This window comes from Copadichromis virginalis, linkage group LG8, assembly GCF_057382275.1.
Source record: "Copadichromis virginalis isolate Kocher_CV1m ecotype Utaka linkage group LG8, C_Virginalis_male_GT1.1, whole genome shotgun sequence".
Classification (NCBI taxonomy): Eukaryota; Metazoa; Chordata; class Actinopteri; order Cichliformes; family Cichlidae; genus Copadichromis; species Copadichromis virginalis.
The window spans coordinates 17,798,715-17,818,761 of record NC_140625.1 but is presented as its reverse complement, the minus strand read 5'-3'; the positions used below and the strand labels follow the sequence as shown (position 1 = coordinate 17,818,761).

At 38.6% G+C, this 20,047-nt stretch overlaps 1 protein-coding gene across 1 annotated transcript in view; it reads right to left on the bottom strand.

Moving 5' to 3' along the window:
• Positions 1-20,047, bottom strand: part of LOC146703150 (protocadherin-15-like) — a 230,776-nt gene that overhangs the window by 124,468 nt on the left and 86,261 nt on the right. The window contains exons 11-16 of the mRNA XM_085466271.1: positions 17,061-17,173; positions 14,003-14,209; positions 9,823-9,957; positions 6,719-6,868; positions 6,411-6,502; positions 5,799-5,900 (exon numbers count right to left, since the gene is read on the bottom strand). Of these exons, the coding sequence (XP_085322397.1) occupies positions 5,799-5,900; positions 6,411-6,502; positions 6,719-6,868; positions 9,823-9,957; positions 14,003-14,209; positions 17,061-17,173 (799 nt within the window). The remainder of the gene's footprint in view (positions 1-5,798; positions 5,901-6,410; positions 6,503-6,718; positions 6,869-9,822; positions 9,958-14,002; positions 14,210-17,060; positions 17,174-20,047) is intronic.

Below are 20,047 nucleotides of genomic sequence, written 5' to 3'. Positions count from 1 at the left end.
ATTTGAAGTCCATTTAAGAATGGATAGTTTTCATCTGCACTGCGTGAGCTAGCACTGACCAAACCATCAGTGCATCAGTAAGCTTTGCGCATTTTATTTTATTATAATTAATTTCTTATTAGTGTTGTGGCCCACAGCGGCAGACGGAAGATTGTTTGGATTAAATTGCAAAAACAAGTGCCACCATTCTCATAAATTACAGTCTTAAATACTAACCCTACATTAACAGGTTTGAAAAGCTTTATTACACCCATTTCCTGCTTTTAACATCAAGCTCGACCGATCATGAATTTAAGAGAAAAAGAAACTGCAGGGATTTAGCTTGTGTTTCTACTTGGTGAGAGTGCTGAGTTTCAGCAAGGGGAGAAGCGAGAGATTAACTCCACTCAAACTGGATCATCGATTGAAAACGCCAAAGAAACCCGGGTCTAAACAATAGCCCACAAAATCTGTTTACACTCACAACTATAAATAAATAAAGAACTACATGAAGGCTGGAAAATGTAAGCCACCAGAGAGACTGAGAGCCAGCATTTTATTAACATAATTCAGGCATTATTGATGAAAACCGATTGACTGCAGATGATTCAGACATGGTTTATACTGTAACTGAGACTTATTTCGCCTTCAAGTTTGACATCCTAGAATTCGGTCACAGATATGGTTGTATATGAATGCTTCTCCTTGCAGGCACACAAACACAAAACCACAATCTGTTCTTTTAATCACCTACCTTATGTTCTTTGACACAAATTAAAAGAGAAGGCAGATGCTTAATCTCGAGAACAATGGTCAGCACACAAATTTATAAGCAACTGACCTCGCTTCAGCTTCGAGTCACCATTCAGATCGATGGGAAACACAAATAACCTGGTTAGACTTTTAAAGTTTGGTTGTCCAACAAATCATTATTCAATTAAGTGTCAAGCTATATATTTAATGTTTTTGGCATTAAATGGCAGTTCTAAGCAAAAACCCATGGACTCCTGTTTAACATTTAGGCTACCCTCAACACATTTGTTCACAAGTATGATCAAATTAGCATCAGGTTCCTGTAGACAATGTAGAATGGACTGACTACTTGTTATTTTCAATGCAAGCCAGCAATACAAACCACAAACCTCTCCCTAACCCTTTCCACTGCTCAATGAGAATGTGTGGCACATGAAATGTAATTAAGACTCAAAGTTTTCCAAAGCTTCAATACCCAATGCATTCATGTTTGCACCTATACAGTACCATGATGATGAATTTCAGATCATCAAACTAATTTCAATATTAGAAAAAGACAACCCGAGTAAATACAAAATGTCGTTTTTAAATCATTTTATTTATAAATAGTGACAAATTATGGAAACCTACCTGACCCTTTGTAAAAAAGTAACCCCAAGCTGATAAACAGCTGATAAACAAAGTCATTGACATCTATCATTCTAGAAGGGGATAACCCAAAGGCGTGCCATTATCTACAAACGGAGAAAACTTGGAACAGTGATGAACCTACCTTAAAAATTCCCTCAAATCACATTAACAACCCACTCAGGAGGTCACAAAAGACCCCAGAATGATATCTACAGAACAAACAGGCTGCTTTGCAGATTCAGGCCCTGGATAACTTGTAATTGATGGAATTGTGAATTCTGCTCTCAAAAATTGAAAGTTTTTGGAGTGCCCTAGTCAATGCCCAGACTTAAATCAGATTGAGATGCTGACCTTAAACAGGCCTTTCATGAAAATCATCCAATGTGGTTGAATTAAAATATTTCGGCAAAGAAGACTGGGCTACAATTCCTGTGATCCAGTGATGCGAGAGACTCATTAGCAGTTATTGCATATGGCTTGATTGTAGTTCCAGTTATTAGGTTAGGCAGGTTTGGATAATCTTTTTTTTTAATTAATAAAGTGCATTTCATATTTTCTCTGGTTATCTTTGTCTAACATGAAAATTGTTTGATGATCTGAAACTGACGATCTTCTTGGTGTATGTCCTAGTATAGTATTAATCTTGACATAAACAGGTAAACTCCAGGGCTGGAAAACCTTGAAGCAGAAGTGTCAAAAACTCTTGTTTCTTAAAGCTGTCTTCAAACGTCTCCATAGAAAAGTTAAGAGCATTAAAAAACATTGCAGCCTGGTAGATATAGTCTTGACCTCCCTTTTCATGCTAACTGCATGGGGCTGAATTTTTAAATGCTTACCTGACTGAATTGCTAAAAGCCAAGGATAATCTTTGACTAAAAGGCAATTAATACTGGTGGTTATAGCTGTTGGCTTTTTTCACCTCAGCTAATTAAAATTACTGAACTGGACCTTTTGATTGTGTATATGGCGTTGGTGCCTTTTGATGCGAATTAATTTATCAGCTAAATGTAAAAAAACCGCATACACATCACATTCAAAGGTCTCTGCTTCAGTTTCAGTGAGTGAATTTTTAGTATTCTTTTTTTCATCTTACTTAGCACTAATTAGCAAATATTGATGTCTGGGTGATGCACATATACAGTCAATGCACCTTGTTAACTAAGCTTGCTAGCTGTAGTTGATAAGTCACATCACTTGTGCTCCCTTTCATAATTCACTACATGACACGTAAGGTACAGTAAAAATGATCTCTTTTTTGCAAATTCACTTTTTATCTAACATCTTCATCTGTGTTATCTTCTCTCTCTCTTGTGGTGATTTATTTCATTATTAAAAGTTCCAGACGCCTAACGCGATACTTTAAAAAATGCTCTCTTTTGTTTTTGTTAGCTGCCATCATAATGAGGACACAGCTCATTCTGAGTCCAGATTTATAGTTTTAACAAATCTGTAGCACAGAGAGATATTGATTTGTCAGGTTACATTTTCAGCTGAGATAAACGGGGGTCTGGGGAAATTTGGGGACAATCTCCATGCCAATCACTGGAACCACCTCAATCTGCAGAAGTTCACATTCTATATTGATTTGGCAGCTTCATGGCTAGAAGGATAAAAAAGGATTCTAGTTTTGGAATGACTGAGAAATATTGCTCCAGAAAAGCAATGTGGCATGCAAGCCATACATTATTCTTGCTCTACACATTAGATACTATCAGTCTTGCTGAATTAATGTATTAGAGTTGGTAGGTTGATTCAGAGTAAATGTGAGGGCAGTAAGCAGGTCAGAAAATGCAAAAAACTTTAATGCTTTATAAAGTACCTGAACTTTGGAAGCTTGAGATGAAAGGCATTGCACGTTTTATTTTTTACATTATTTACATTTACATTAGCTTCCCAAAATGCAATCAGAAATGTAACTACTGTTTGACGTTAATAGTAAAACACAAAGCACAAGGGCACAACAGTGTCTGATATCCAGAGGTAACCCATATGGTCTGGATATTTCTGATGTTTCTGTCTGGTAAATTTAACATTGTGAAAGTGTTATGGCAGTAACCTCTATGATTTATTGTCTAAGTAAAAATTAAGTTACTTCATCCAATCAGCGCAATTTCTCCAATGCATAGCAACCAAAATCACAAAACGGCCAACTGCAATTTAGGAAATGTATTCTTAAATAATTTCTTTACGCTAAAACCAAGCAAAGGTTGCGTTACAATTATGTAACATGTCTGTGACAGGTCAGGCTAATAAGACGCGAGCTAAAGTTAATTTCTTGCTTCCAACTGTTTTGGAAGTCTTTCTTCAGAGTTTATTAGATACTGTACCTTCAGTATGAGACAAAATGAGAGAACTGTGTGTATTTAAACATGTGGCACAATACATTTTTTGCCATTTATATGAAATTTATCAATTGATCTGTCTGAGATGCAGGTTTCCCATAGTCACAGTTGAAATCTTCAGTTAAAGATTCGCAAGCTAAAGTTTAATATTTGCATTTGAGTGTTCATTTCCCAAACTACATGTACAATATTACCTCTAATCAAAATGTCAACTATCAAAATACATTATTTATTTATTAATGAAGCTCTTACCTTATACATCATAAGTGAGCTGAGCTGCACTGTATTCTCAAATCTTGCACAAGCACCAGCACATACGTTTGCATACATAATAGTGCATGAGCACAGTGCGTTATTCTGTCAGAGCTGTGGGAATATCTGAATGAAATTTAGGTGCAGATACTTTATTTGGAGTGACACTACACTACTGATGCTGCACACTGCTGATACACAGACCTTACCATATGCAAAAACATTCATTTTACACCTTCCAGCATTTTAACCACGTCTCAGGGGAGCTGATTGAATACAGGTGCATTTTTGTCAGGTTTCTAAAGAGAGCAGAAGTCTCCACCTGTGCCCACTGACAGTTCAAATTAAATGTCCAAGTATTCAATCACATCCTCAAATGTATTTTATAATCAGAAATTCAGATATATCTCCCACTGACCTGCTCATCTTACATCAATTTAAAAAGACTGACTTCCTGTTATAGCAGCCTGCCTAACAAGTGATAATCACCTGGGTATTGCCCTGTTCTTTTTCCTCAAGCGGTGTGTAAAGGAAAAAAAAAAAGAGTCTTGATTAAATGTTTCCCCATGTTTGCACCCAAGTGTTGCTTTTGTTCTGTGCTTCTCATTTGTAAAGCAGGGACTCGGCTTGTTTGTCCTTTCTACAAGGACACTCAGTGTTAATTTGTCCTTTTGCTGCGCTATTCCCAAGTGCAGAATACAAAGAACAACACCCATCGAGTATCAGAAAGCTGTGTGGTGATGTAGATCAGCGAGTATGACTTTTGTTTTCATTGATGCCAATTACTCTGATGCTTTTGTGCAGTCTTCTTTATGGTGTTCCTCTATCTGATGATATACAACAAGACAAGAAAACAAACAAAAAAACAAAACTAAGTGGAACACAAAAAGAAGGATGACGTACATCAAAAAGTCTAAGCGTAACTGTTATACACAAAAGCTCATGGCTTGCTCCCAGTGAGTCTCTTTTGTTTCTTGCGTCAAGTTGCAGCATGGAGCGGCACAAAACACTCAAAAAAATCAAACTCTCCGAGAGTGCAGCTGCTACATCAATGTGTGTTCCAGTGGGTGAGTGGTTCAATGGTTGGATTTGCTTCTGTTCTCAAATATTGTACGGTAACTGCTTGAAACTAAAATTTCACATCTCTGCCAGACTATAGCTACGCAAATCAATACTTACAAAGAGTTTAAAATGTATTAGGAGCAGCTGCCTTTTCCATTTAATAAAGCTGGTTGGAGAACGGCAGGGAATTGTGATTTGCTTAAAGTTATGGTCCTTACTGATTCAATTAATGATGTAGAGATGCAGAGCAGGAAACAGGATAGAAGAAAATATTTAAAAAGCCGTGTTCCCAAGTCTGTCCGTACCCCTCGAAGGCAACAGAAGAGTGCACTACATTTGCTTTCTACCTCTCTCTGTGGTATTTCAGATGCCACGTATGTCAGTATTTGTTAAAATCGTTCCTTTTTGGAGTCAGAGACAGTATAATTTTCTCTCTGCTCTCAAGAAGAGGGTGTCTTGAGGCACCCTTTTATTCTGCATTGTTTCTTCCCCCCCCTCACACTCACACTATCCATTTTCTTGTTTCAGACTCCTTTTCAGCTCTATTCCGATTTAAAACTATAATTTAAGATATATATATTTCTAAGAATGAAAACAACTTGTCTGAAAATGGTGAACAGAAAGAGTGACAGGAGAGGGGTAACAAAGTGGGAAGCGACAGACAGAGATGTGCCGTGTCTGACGATGAGTGTGGACGCTCCGGAAATCTGATGACCTTTTGAGTTTCATCACCAGACAGAAAGAAAATACCCGGCGAATCACAAAGTGAGAAACCCCTACCTTCGGTGGGGTTCAGGCCCGTTGTCCATGGCTTCTACGGTCAACGCATAGCTCTGCCCAACACTTAGCTGCACGCCTGGTGCCACAGTGATGATCCCACTGCTGTGGAAATAGTTACATTTATCTGATTATAAATACTTATCACACTTTCATAGTGGATTTTCTAACTTTACCTGAGCTATTCAAGAAAATCACCAACATAACTTCCATTATGCTATTATTTCTAACATGCATAGTTTGCAAAAGCCTGACAATTTAACTACTACATTTATTTGTATTCTCGATCCAATGTCTAAAGCACTTATACCAAGCAACATCTTAAGCAGGAGTTCTATCCACTGCAATGCTGTGTTGGTTTGCTGGCAACCTTAAGGCCACAATAAATCCCAAGTGACTCATTGTCATTGTTAGGCCTATACAATTTTTTTTATTTCCGCATAGATTGGTGCGGGCGAGCGGTTTCACCTTTTTAGAGCCTTTATGTTTAGCTGAGCGATTAATGGTTACTGCTAGAGATTTCACTCTTCAAAATTGCAACAAAATAGCAAAGAAGCATATTCCCTCAATGCTAAAAAGTAAATAAAACAAAAACAATGCCACTCATCAATTTACCTGTTGCCTATGACAAAGTGTCCTTGGTGACCAGCCAAAATCCGATACGTGATGAGACCGTTTTGACCTGCATCGGAGTCAAATGCTGACAGCTAGGAAAAGACGCATACACACACACACACACACATACACACACGCACACACACACACACACACACACACACACACACACACACACACACACACACAAATGTGATTCATGTCCAAACACTCACAACATGCTCCAAGAAACGCTTTAACGAATCATGCTGCTAAAGCTGCCACAGACTAGATGTGTTATTAACCTGTATGCGTTCGACAGTGTGTACCTGTAACACGGCTTCTCCAGGCATCATGTCGATAAACAGGTTCACATTATAGGAAACGTTAGGAAAGGTTGGAGTGTTGTCATTAACATCCAACACTGTTATGGCCACGGTAACTGCAGTGCTCTCCTGGACACCGTCTGATGCTACAAGCTGAGACAAAGGCAGAAAAAGAAACAGTTAACAAAGCAAAGAGCCAAAGTGTTCCTTCTTTTAAAAAAAACACAGTCTTGATTTTGAGAGGCCTGCTGATGAGAAGGCGGGTGGACTATGCACTGAATCTGTGCTTGACATCTTGAGTTTCCTTAACTTTGTATTTCTCTTAAAAAAATTAAGGTGTAGGATTCTTTTGATAACAAGAATAATAATAACGTTATTTTTAAATGACGTTACTTCATTAGTTTTATCTTGAAATACTGAGTTGGACCCCCTTTTTTGTCTTAAGTACAATTCATTGCACAGAATCACCAAGGTGTTGGAAATATTAAGCATAGACTTTGGTCATTGAGGTGATAGCATCACACGGTTGCTCCAGATCTTTGGGTTCCACCACAACCCAAAGGTGCTCTATTGCATTGAAAACGGGTGACTGTGGAGGGCACAGTGAACTCATTATCATGTTCAAGAAACCAGTTTGAAATCATCTGAGCTTTGTGACACAGAATATACGTTAAAAAAATCAGTACACCGTGGTCATAGAGGGATGGACGTGATCAGCAACGAAACGCAGGTGTTTAAACTACGCTCAGTTGGTGCTATTGGGTCCAAAATTCTGCTGGGGAAAAATATATATATCTCCCACACTACTACACCACCCCCACCAGCGTGAACCGTTGATACAAGGCAGGATGGATCCATGCTGTTTATGCCATATACCCTAAGCCAAGTTGGATGAGTTGTAGCCTCAGTTTCCCTAAGTGTCCCTAACTGAAAGGAGTGACACCTGGAGTGGTCTTCTTCTGCTGTAGACACTGTGCTTCAAAATTTAGCATTCAACAGAAGTTTGCAAAATACTCAATTTTCATTTCTATTCTATTCCATTCGGATGCTGTCTGATTAGAAATATGCATTAACAAGCAAAGAGATGTACCCAATAAAGAGAGTGTAGTTACAAGATGCTTCACAGTATTTACCAAAAGAAGGGACATTAAAGAATTACAAAATCTGTGTACAGAAAGGAAAATAATGGAAACTGTGGAAACTCTTTAATCAGTGCTGGCTGTCTCTAATTTAACCTACACGCAAGAGCACTCCCGGTAACTATCGCCATTTATAATGCATACATTTATTTAAAAATGCATATAAATAAGAAATAGCATTAACAGTGAGAGTTATGCTTAGTCAACCTCGTATAAAGAAGACTGAAAGGATACTGTACAATAAAGGTGAAGCTGGCTGGCTTTTGCTTACTATCAAGTGAGCAGTAATGTTTTTCTGAAAGCAAACTGCTGAGCTCCTCTAAGTAGAGCCTGTTCTTTATTATTGTGTTTTGCACCCTGCCACTTTAAAACATCAGTTTTTGTGGCTTCATAGGTACAAACACGAAAAAAGCTCAACTCGACATGAGAGAAATGTCAAAAACTGATTGTCGTTCAAGTCTTAGGAGCTCGATTAACTTAGATAAAATTAATCACGTTAAGTATGTTGTTTGTTTTTAAATCAACTTTAATGTCACAAGCATGTTTTTAGTCTCCCCTGTCCTTTAGTTCATGCTCTGAGATGTTCAAAGCATTCAAAAGTCAATTAAAGCGCTTCACATCCATGACAAATTTTGTTTATGACCGTGCCTGGTTTCATCTTCTTTTTCCCCCAATGTCCCTCCACTCGCCCATAAATGAGTCAGTAGCAGAAAAATTCAAGCGAAAATGTGCATTTCAGCCATGTTTTAGAAATCATTCAAAGCGAATATCGGCAGGAAAGAAGTTTCTTCGCTGATACCAATCTTCTCCACAAGCTCATCTGCCAAGAAGCTGATTCACTCCTTCAAATGAAAATCACCCACCATTTCTCATATCTCTCTCTGCCTTGAGTTTAATTTCTCCTCCAAGGCTTCATGATGATTACTGTACACCTCTGCCTTTAAATCAATACACCAGGCCTTCTGCTTTTTCCATCTCTAACTCCCAAATTGCTGAATACACACTCAAGGACACATAGAGCCGCATACAGTCCCACACGTGCACACACACAAACACACACTGCCAGAGTTACCAGCCTGAGCTTGTCAGATAACAGCTGCTGTGTGAACTAACAATGCAGTACATCATATACTGAGATACATTTTGATACTCTGCTTGACATTGGGCAGCTTACATGCGCCCTACCAATGAAGACGCTGCTGGATTAGATTCCACTGATAAATTAAAAAAAAAAAAAAAACAAGGAGGGGAAAATGAAGAAAACGCACCAGGTAGACAGAAAAAATAGGGAAAGATGTGGACACAGAAGGACTGTAATCACTGTAATTAGTCTTGTTTGCTACATTCATTTCTACAGTAAGCAACAAAGGCATTAATTACTAGTGACAGTATAATAATTAATACTGTCATTTAAAACTCATTTTTTAGAAGCACTGTTAGGACAGAAAATCAAATCAACTTTTAAAAACATATGAAGGTTGAAGAAATTCCTTCCATGTTTGCCCTTTTCCTTCGCCTTCTCATGATTTTCTTACTTCAGGCCTCTCTATATGCCTCCCTCCACAGTCGGTGTGTTGTTTGTGTTCTCTGTAACCCTCTGCCCTCTTCTTTCTAATCTGCTTTTTTTGTGTGTGTGCTTCACCTGTACTCACATCCTCTGCATTTTCTCCACTCCTCACTTTATCTCGCTTCTCTCGCCTTACTGCTAAAATGGCTTAAATTCAGGCTCAAGCATAGGTTAAGAAACCCAAGCATATTTTTATTTTTCTGCGTATTCCTCTGGTGTCATTTTATTTCCATTTTTCACTTCTTTTCGTGAGATTTTTTTATTTGTTTTTCCCAAGATCCCTGCTTTTATCTGACTTTGAAGGGGAGTTATTCAAATGCATTCAGACACTTATCTATTGCTTTTCCCCTCACATGCAAACACTTTGTGTAGTGCACACAGACATCAAGCCCATAGAGTACCGTGAATGTGTAGGAGTCTTGTGTCTCTCTGTCGACAGGCTGCACCAGAGTGAGGTATCTTTTGATTCCAGTAGCAGATACAGAGAAAACATGAGAATAGCTGTCCAGTGAGAATTGAAGCTGCGGATCCCGTGTCTGTTGAAGAGAGACATAACAACATTACAACATTTAACTTTTTGTTTTTACCCTTAAATCCTCTGCTGGGGGATCGCTTGCACTCAGATACCGTTCCCTCATGTCTCACTATCATCTACATTAATTACTATACATGCAAACCTGTAGTGAAGTGGGTACACTGGATTGGTTAAAAAAAAAATACACAGAGTTTCTGGCCAAGATGATAATTGATGGGCAAAAGTAGGCAAGAGCCAGCTTTCAAACTGTGTTTCTCTGAAATAATTATATTTAAACATTACAAAGCTGAATATATCAGTGGCAAAACACAGTGAATCCACACGCTTCATAAGCAAAACAGCTGTGAACAAAGAAGTGCTTGGAAAAGAGATGGTTAAGAATATGAATGAAAAACATCCCTTGTGTTTTCTTGACATAACAATTTCTAAGAAGAGGGCTCAATCGGTGTGTGTCTGGGTGCTATACTCAGTGATGGAGAGGCAATCCTCATCCAAGCCCTCCTCTGACATTACCTACACAGTCATCTCTTCTGTGTGTGTGTGTCTGTTTGTGTGTGTATGTGCGCATGAGGGAGAGAGAGAGAGGGGAGCTCTCATTCCAGATAAGGCTGGCTCAGCAGGGTAGGGTGGGGTGGGGTGGGGGGTGGGGGGTGGGGGAGCTGATAATGCTGTCGATGTAGCCGGTGTGGATATTGAGTCATAAATAAGCATGCACGTACACACAGTAGCACAGTTACAGGCGCACACAGATACTTGCATTTGTATGCGCACACACATAAATAAAAGTGATGGATGTCACATAAAAGCAATTAGGACTAATCATCATTGTTGGTGCTTAATGCTGGAGGAAAGGCCAGGGTTAGCAATATTAAAAATAACTCAATGTATATCACTTGACACACACATACACAGTCCCGGGAACACACACAAATGCACACATTATGCTCTCTAAGCCCATTCCAAGCTGTTGGGGTCTTTTAGAAAGCAGCGAACCAAAGCTTGTTTTTGTCAAAATGCCTATGCTACATCTTAAACAAACTAAGCTCCTGGGAATGCATCGGCGATAACAATGTTGCAGCACTGTAAATATCTTGCATTACCAAGAGGCAATTTAAGAGGGAAATGGTTTTACTATCCAGATTCAGAGGGAAATTAGATAGGGCACTTCACACACTGCAAGCAAGGCACAAAGTCGAGATTCGGCAGAGCTTGAAAGAGGGCGGCGAAAATGGACACTTGAATAGACCAATCCCTCATTTCTGTATGGTATGATTAAATACTGTCACCATGCTTCTAGCTTTGTTTACATGATGGTTTAATTTTGTTTCTAGGCAAGAGCTGGTTTATTTACATGAGAGCAGGATTTTATATCAGTAAGGTAAAGAGATACAAAGTGCTTCTAACAGCTGACCAGAAGATAGACCCATGCCCTGATTGTTTAGTCATAGCTTTGGTAGACCTGTCAAGATCTAGATTTTGCGATATGTTCTACATAGCCCCGCCAGCAGCAAGGCATCTGAAGGTAATATACACTCACCAACACTTTATTAGTACAACTTGCTAGTACAGTGCCAAAATCTATTTTTTCTTTTAGGACTTCCTTACTACTTTGCGCTGGAAACATTTCTTTGAGAGTTCAGTGCATATTGACATGTTAGAATCATTCACATTCTCTCGTGCTCTACTGGGTTGAGATCCGACGACTGTAAAGGCCATTTGAATACAGCGAGCTCATTGCCATGTTCAAAAAACCATTCACCAAGTTGAGCTGTTTGATATGACGAGTTAAACTGTTGGAAGCAGCCATCACAAGATTGGTCACTGGGTCATGAAGGGCTAGACATGGTCTGTAACAATCCTCAGGTAGGCTGTGGCATTTAAATGATGCACAGTGGGATGTGCCATGAAAATATACCACCACATCATTATATACCCCCATATCTTTCCTGAACTGCTGATCTAAGGCAGGATGGATACATGCTACAATGTTGCTTAATCAAAATTCTAATCCTACAATCTCAACATTGCAGCACACCTGGCAATGTTTTTCCAATCTTCCATTTTCCAATTTTGGTGATTAGAATTCACCCATATGAATTGTACCCTTAGTTTCCTGTTCTTAGCTGACAGAAGTGGTCCTCTGCTTCAAGTTCAAGAGATGCTCTTCTGCAGACCTTGGTTGTAAAGAGTGGTTACCTGATTTTTTGTTGCTTTTCTATCAACTTAAAGCAGTCCGGCCATTCCCCTCTAATCTCTGGCATCAACAAAGTATACTTGCTCAGAGAACTGCTGCTCACTGGATTTTTTCCTGTTTTTTGGAACATTCTCTGTAAACTCTAGAGATAGTAGCGTGGGGAATTGTCAGTTAACAGTTTCTAAAATATACAGATCAGCCTGTTTGGTACCAACAACCATCCCATATTCAAAGACCCTTAAATCACCTTTCCTTTTGTCTGAAAAAAGATGTATTAGTCGTAAGTAGACTTGTAGTCAAGACCGCCTAATCCGAGACCAAGACAAGACCAAGACCAGAGGATATCGAGACCAAGACAAGACCAAGACCAGAGGGTATCGAGACCAAGACAAGACCAAGACCAAGACCAAGTCGAGACGAGACCAAGACCGAGACCAAGTTGAGGCGAGACCAAGACCGAGACCAAGACCGGGACAAAAAAGACTAACTTTTGTGTGCTTTTGAGGGCTGACATGATGGTACTGACTGGCCCCAAAGTCATCTGACAAAACAGCGATCACCTCCAAAAACTGTCTAAAGAATGGGAAATATGTAACTGGTTTCAGTTATACTTTATATATAGATAAAATTGTAACATCAAACTGAAGATTATAATCCACAATGTGGAGGGATTTGAGCATGGCTGAGCCACTGTGTGTCGCTGTGTGACAGCTGAGCAGTGAAAGGAAATTAATTGAGGAGCTGCGGCTCTCGCTCAATGGGAGTCGACTATTCTGATTCACTACAAAGCACTCTCTAAGCACGGCTCTTAGAGCTAAAGCTTTTGCGCATGATACATTATTGAACGTTACACTGTGTGTCATGGATACTGTTGACTCCAAATCTCCCGACCACTATGTTGATCTGAGACAGCAAGACCGAGACAGCGAGACCAAGATAAGACCGAGACCAAAGTCCGTCGAGATCAAGACAAGACCAAGACCACGTAAAAGTGGTCTCAAGACCGGTCTCGAGACCAAGACCGGTCTCGAGACATCCAACTCTAGTCGTAAGTTATTAAAATATGTGCTTTTGTGGTCCTATGTAAGCTGCTAATCATGTCTGGCTAACCTGTCACTCAGTTTCCCTCTCTTTTTTGTTATTTAACAATGTTGCTGAAAACATGAGATAGAGCGAAGAACAGAGAGTGTTTTCAATCAGCAATATTAGCTTAATATGTAAGCTAGCACCTGATAAAACAAAATTGTAAAAATAAAATAAAATATCTGCTAGCTTAAGCTGTTATTTTCAATCCCCTGTGTGAAAAGTAGGCAATTAGATAACAGGCCTTTTGTCTGCCTGTTATCAAGGATGTGCCTTTCAGCAGTTGTATTATTTACAACAAGTAAATCAGTAGGATAGCAAAGAGCTTGACAGGCCTACAGAGGTAAATGATCTCTAATACAACAGGAAGTAAAAGGCTAATGGTCTGTTTTCATCTAGTATAGTAAACTTTAACATCACAACACCAATGAGCATTAACATAAGTGAGTCATGTGTCTGTTGTTAGAAGCACAGTCCTTGTTAACACCACTCAGAACTCTGAAGGTCAAGATAGAAGGAAAGCACCGAGCTGATACCTACAGGCGTCTTATTGAGTGCCAGCTATAAAAGAAGTAGATTCAACAGATCAAAATGTTGTAAGAGTTTTTACACATACTAAAAAATCCAAACCATTTTAAAACAGCTGCGTCGTTCTGGTTTTACAAGAACATTTTCATTCTTCACTCTGTTAGAATTTGATTAATTAGTAACAACAATATTTAGTTTTTGTTTTTGTAATCAATCACAGCTCTGTACATGTTCATCATACCTCCTCCACATCATTATCCAGTGCTATTATGGCCAGTGGTACAGATAGGCTGGCGCTGGTCGCTATGGTGGTTCCCACTGGCGATGCCTCACTGATGTAGCCATGGTAACTAGGCTGCAGGAAGTAGGGTGCCTGGTTGTTTTCATCCAGAACTTCGATTTGAAGGCTGGCGAAAGCTGGCAGGGGGTGGCCGTTGTCCTGTTCTGCCTAAAGGGGAGAGAGGAAAGTGTAATAACAACCAATTTAGCTTTGAATCTTCTCTAACTGACCAGCCATAAATCACGCTGCTAAGCCTTTATGTCTTTACAGTGGTTGACGAAATTACACACAGTGATATGACAGATGCTGCGACTACCCATGTATTACAGTTCCACATGCTGAAAATAGTAACAAGTGTGCTTTTTTTGTTTGTGCTGGTGATTCTGTTTAATCAGTCTGTCATTTTATGAAATGATTTCTCTAAGGAAATTGGTAAGTCAAGTTCAAAGGTTTAAGTGCTGCTGAAAAAGTATGAGTTGATGATTTATTTCTGAGTTCCAGTCTTTTTTTCTTTTTCTTTTCTTTTGTTTTTTTAAGTTTATTTAAGTAATCAGTAGAGTTGTATAGTGTGGCTTCTCTGCTATTTTACAAGTGAAAAATGCTAACATGGATCCGTAATGAAAGTTCAGCTACAGGTCAGGGCTAACGTACTAATTTGAGACCCGTTTTTTGTCTACGTTTGCTTACATTTTGGCAACGTAACATTAGAAGTATGTAGAACTGACAATGAGCAAACGAAAACATGCTTTTGAGAAATTGTCATTTTAAAAACAAGAATCTTTCTTTGCAAAAGCATTCCAACCCTTCATCCAGTGCATTGGCAGCCAGTAGAGCTTTTATTTGGAAAAACCTTTCATGATTCATCACAAAGAATGGATGCCATCTCAAGGTTTTTCTATAGATATTCTGTGGGTTTCAAGTCCACTCAAGTATATTCAGACTTGTGTCAAATCCACATGAGTATGATCTCTTAAAAGATGAACAGTTACTGTGTTTTGGTTTGTTCATATTCTTTTTAATTTTGAGCAGTCTCCGTGTCCCTAATGGTGAGAAACGCTCTTTTAGCATTATGATGCTATAACCATGCTTCACTGTAGGGATAGCATTAGTGAGCTTAATGAACACCAGTGCTTGGTGCTCATCAGGCAGAGTTCTTGGAGTTCATCCCAAATAGTTTTTGGCACATCGGATCATATTTTTTCCTCATGCTCTAATAATCCTTCAATGCATCTGGCAAACTCCAAACCAGCACTTATAAATCTTTCATTCAGAGTGGCTTGATGGAGTGTAGTTGATCGTTGTCCTTCGAGAAGGATTTTAAATGTTACAAGAAACATCTGAGGCGGTGACCACTGAGGTGCTGGTCACATACTGTATCTGACCAAAGACCCTACTTTACCTGTTATTGTTTGTACTAAAGTCATGAAACGTCCTTCTTTCATTTCACAACGGCAAAATAAATTGTTTTGTACAAATAAATGTGTACCAATCCTTTTAGTTTACCTCAGGTGGATTATTAAAAAACCAGTGTATTTCTGTTACTTTGCTCCCTTCTGTTGCCTTTCCTTTCATTTTTTTGAAAGAGCTATTAGTTGTAAAATTCTGTAAGTATGTGAGAGTAGCGTAACATATATATATATATATATATATATATATATATATATATATATATGTGTGTGTGTGTGTGTGTGTGTATATTAAGGGTGCAACAATACTCGTATCGATATTGGACCGTTCGATACAGTGCTTTCGGTTTGGTACGCATATGTATCGAACAATACAAAATTTTAAATTTATTTTATCAACTTTCCTTCTGACGATGCTGTCTGTGTTGAGCGCTCAGTGGATCTGCACTCGACAGTGCAGCCTAGGCGGAGTAGTCGAGTGCAGATTCACTGAGTGCAGGGCAAGCTAGTGAGACAGAAGTTAAGCTCTCCTTGCAACATGGCAAATTGAACCTCCCCCACCCTCATTCAGATGTGGCGTTTGGAACTATTTTGGTTTTCATGTGACGTATGACCCTGAAGGTAAGCGCGTCATGGACAAAACTAAAAGTATGTCGGATGTGCCACGCAATGCTCAATTACATTGGTGGGAACTAGTGCGTTAGCGCAGTTAGCTCGTTAACGTGTTGGCCGTCCAGCCCCACGCACGGGGCGATCCGCGGTAGCTCGTTAACGGAGATTTGCCGTGTTGTGGCGTTAACGTCATTTTAACGAGATTAACGCTGACAGCACTAGTGGGAACACAACGAATATGACTGCACATTTACTCCGACATCATCCTAGTGCAAAGACAAGTGAAAGCAGACAAAAACAACAAGCACGCATGCTACAAACTTTACCCGAGTCATTTAGACAGCCGTTAGCACATGATTCTCCTTATGGGGACCTGATATGTTTAATATGCTGCTGAGAATATAGCCCAGAAGAAGCGGATAGTATAGCTTTTATTTTGGAAAGAGCCATTTCTCTGTAATAAACTCTTTTCCAAAGATGAGTGATTCCTCAATCAGATAGATTTATTTATTTTTATTACTTTGTTGTTTCAGCAACATTAAATTTAAAAACTGAACTTTTGAGTTAAAATATATATTTATAATTTTAATAAATGACAAATTAAAAAGGCATGAACATTTTTTTTGTATCGAAAAAATATCGAACCGTGACACCAAAGTATCGAACCGAACCGTGAATTTTGTGTATCGTTGCACCCCTAATATATATATATATATATATATATATATGCATACTACTATAGCGAATGCTTTAAAATGACTATCATTTAAATGTCTTCATGGCAGACTACTTTTAATCGTCAGGAAATAAATAAACCTAATATAAACAGTCTTTATTAGGACTTAGAGATTTGCTGATCAACTTGATGAATATTTGTAGATTAAAGGCATTAAAAAAGCACTACAGAGTGAACTGGCGGGTTTCTTTGAGGTAGAAGAAACATGCAAGAAAAAAGAAAATCTCATTAAAACTGCCTTGTTTGCTGCTGCAGTGTTTCTCACCTTGATCACCAGATCAAATCTGTGGTAGTGCTCTCTGTCGATGGGCTTCAGTAGCAGAAGTTCTGCTGTGGTTCTGTTTAAGCGGAAATATTCTACATAGGACTCTGGTTTGCCTGGAAGAGAGAGGACAACAAACACAAACAGTAAGAGCAAACCAAAAATGCATTTTTAACAGAAGATATACTGCTGTGGGAGAGGGGAGGAAACATTTGTGTTAGAATCACTTTATGTTTGCTTGATGGGTTTCTAGAGGGAGAATCCAAGGCAAGAGACTTGGATAATGCTCCCAGTTTAAAGATCGCAGCTCGCAACAGGTACACACCGCCCGTACATATATGATTCCTATGAAGGCTACATTGTTCAATGGGGAAATCAAGCTCTGGTAAAAAGAGCAGCAACACAGGCAGATGTACACAATCACATTTCTCAAGTGTGCACTTCGGTCTATGTTACATCTTTACAGCTACAGCAGCTAGCATTGATCTGACTGGCTTTTGAGAGATGGCACGTTGCAAGACAGATTATTTCTACTATGTTTATGGATGCCTCCACTTGGAATGAAATGTGCTACATAAATTTCTTTGAGTGAGTGCCCAATATTATATCTTTTTTTTATTATTATTTCTAAGGCATGTGTTTTTACCTAGAATCCAAGCTTAGGTAAATATATTAAGCATCTTAATTTTGCAAAAGCCCTTTCTTTTAATGTTATTTCTATGTTAGTTCAGAAAGAATGAGGGCCAAGTACGACATGCAGCAAGAGTACAACTGGACAGACGTCTCATATGGAGGACTTTTTTCAAGTTGTTAAATGTTTCCTTCTTTTTACTTTTATTACTATTTACATTTGCATCTTTTTCTATTTCCTTAATATTTTCAGTTTTTAGTTATTAGATTACTTACTGTTTGTTTTAGATTTTAATTTGTGGTCTCACAAAAATCTCATCTCATCCTCCTGTATAAATTACTTTTTTTTTTTTAAAGTTTACTCATATGTCTACATTTCCCTGTTAGATTATCAACTCCAGTCTTATTTTGATAGTTATTTGTCTCCTGTGTTAAATGTTTTACTCCCCCTCCTGTCTCATTGTCCTTGATTATCTTTACCTGTGTTTAGTTACCCCGTTGTGTCCTATTTCCTGATTACCCTTTTGTGTATAAATGGTTTTTTGTGCATAAATAGTGCTGCAATTCCCATCTTCTCTGTGTCTTTTTACCTCCTGCGTGTTTCTTGCTTTTTCAGGTGAACTGGCGCATTTAGATGTTTAACAGTAAAATAAAAGCCTCACTTTGATTTATTTAAACTGCCTCCATTAATGGCACTTCAAATATTTGTCAGATCCTTCATTAAAAATCACAAGTAGTGTAACCAAAACCACTGCAGTTCACATTAAATATTCCTCAGCTTACTTTCAACAGTAATTTCTGTTTTTAGATTTAGAATCATAATGTTGGATGAGCTGCAAAGCTGCAACATCTTTTTTCTTTGCCCATTGTCACACTTTCTCTAATAATCCTCACTCAGAGAGAGATTAGTTTCACAGGAGGGGTCTGGGAAATTTAATCAAGCCTGTGTCAAGTCATGTCAGTACATTTCTACAGACTATGCACATCCTGACTTGTTGAAGTTGTTGTTATGCTGCATTTTATAGTTTCAAATGGTAATCAAAATATTTTGTATGATGCACAGTTGTCCTATAGTTTTAGATACGTATAAAGCACTAATGAGAAACAATTCCACCTCTGTAATTCTGTAAAATGTTATCTTTCACAAACTGTCCAGAGCATACTTTTTTATCACTGTCTATTTAAGTTGCTTCATCAAAAGCCTTATGGACATTTAGGCCTGGTCTCATTCTCCACTCTGTTGGCAAATGTGTGTGCAGCTGTGGTGCTTCTGTAGGTGTGTTACTTGATTCCATTTGATTCAGCACAGCTTATTTATACAGTGCTAGTACACAACAGGCAGCTCAGGGTGCTTTATACTGTAAAGTAAAAACACTGATTAGTGAGAGAACCCCATCAATCCAACAATCCCCTACAACAAAGCACCTGGTAACGGTGGAAAAGAAGAGGTTCAAGAAAAACCTCTAACAAAAAAGGCTCAGATGCTCTCACCAACCTTATTACCTGAGGTTGGTGGGGGGAAATAAATGACAGAAAGCTGAAACCATGAGCAACAAACAGGATGGAACACAAAACATAATGACATATATGAAAGGGAAAATAAATAAATGGAGTTCTCTGTGTATCATGAGCCTAAAACAGTGGGATGGTTTGGTTTGGGATCATTTGATCCAGGTGTAACTAAGCTTTTTTAAAAAGGAACATTTTAAGCCTCTCTTATGCCATACAGGATATGCATACACTCTTAAAAGTAGAGAACATGCATCTCCTAAACCTAAACCGGGAGCTGGTTCCAAAGGAAATGGGCTTGATGGCTGAATGTTCTTGCTTAAATTCTACTACTTAAATTCGGATCATCTAGGACCACCAAGTAAGCCTGCATTTAGACAACAAAGTGCTCTAGTGGAAATAATATAGTACAAGGCAGCCTTTAAGATACAATAATTCATGCGCTTTTTACTTTTATATTAAAATTTCTGAGTGTGGACGTTAGCATTGGGCCTTAAATCTAGCCTAAGGAACCGCAATACCACTGATCTACATTTGACAAGATAATCTCGAAAGAACAGAGTCAGAGCGTATTGCCCTGTGTAAGTGGCATGTTAAATAATGTTTCACCAATCAGTCTTAAAAAAAATATGTGAATTTAAAATTGTTTGGGTAAAAAAAAAAACCCAACAACAACAAAAACATAAGGATGCTATTTTTCCTTTTCACCTACAGCCAATTTAGATGTAACAATTAACCCAACATGCCTTTTAGGTTGTGGGAGGAAGCCAGAGGACCTGGAGAGAACTCACGTGGGCACACAGAGTACAAGCAAACTCGACACACCAAGGACCAAGCAGGCCAGAGGGTTC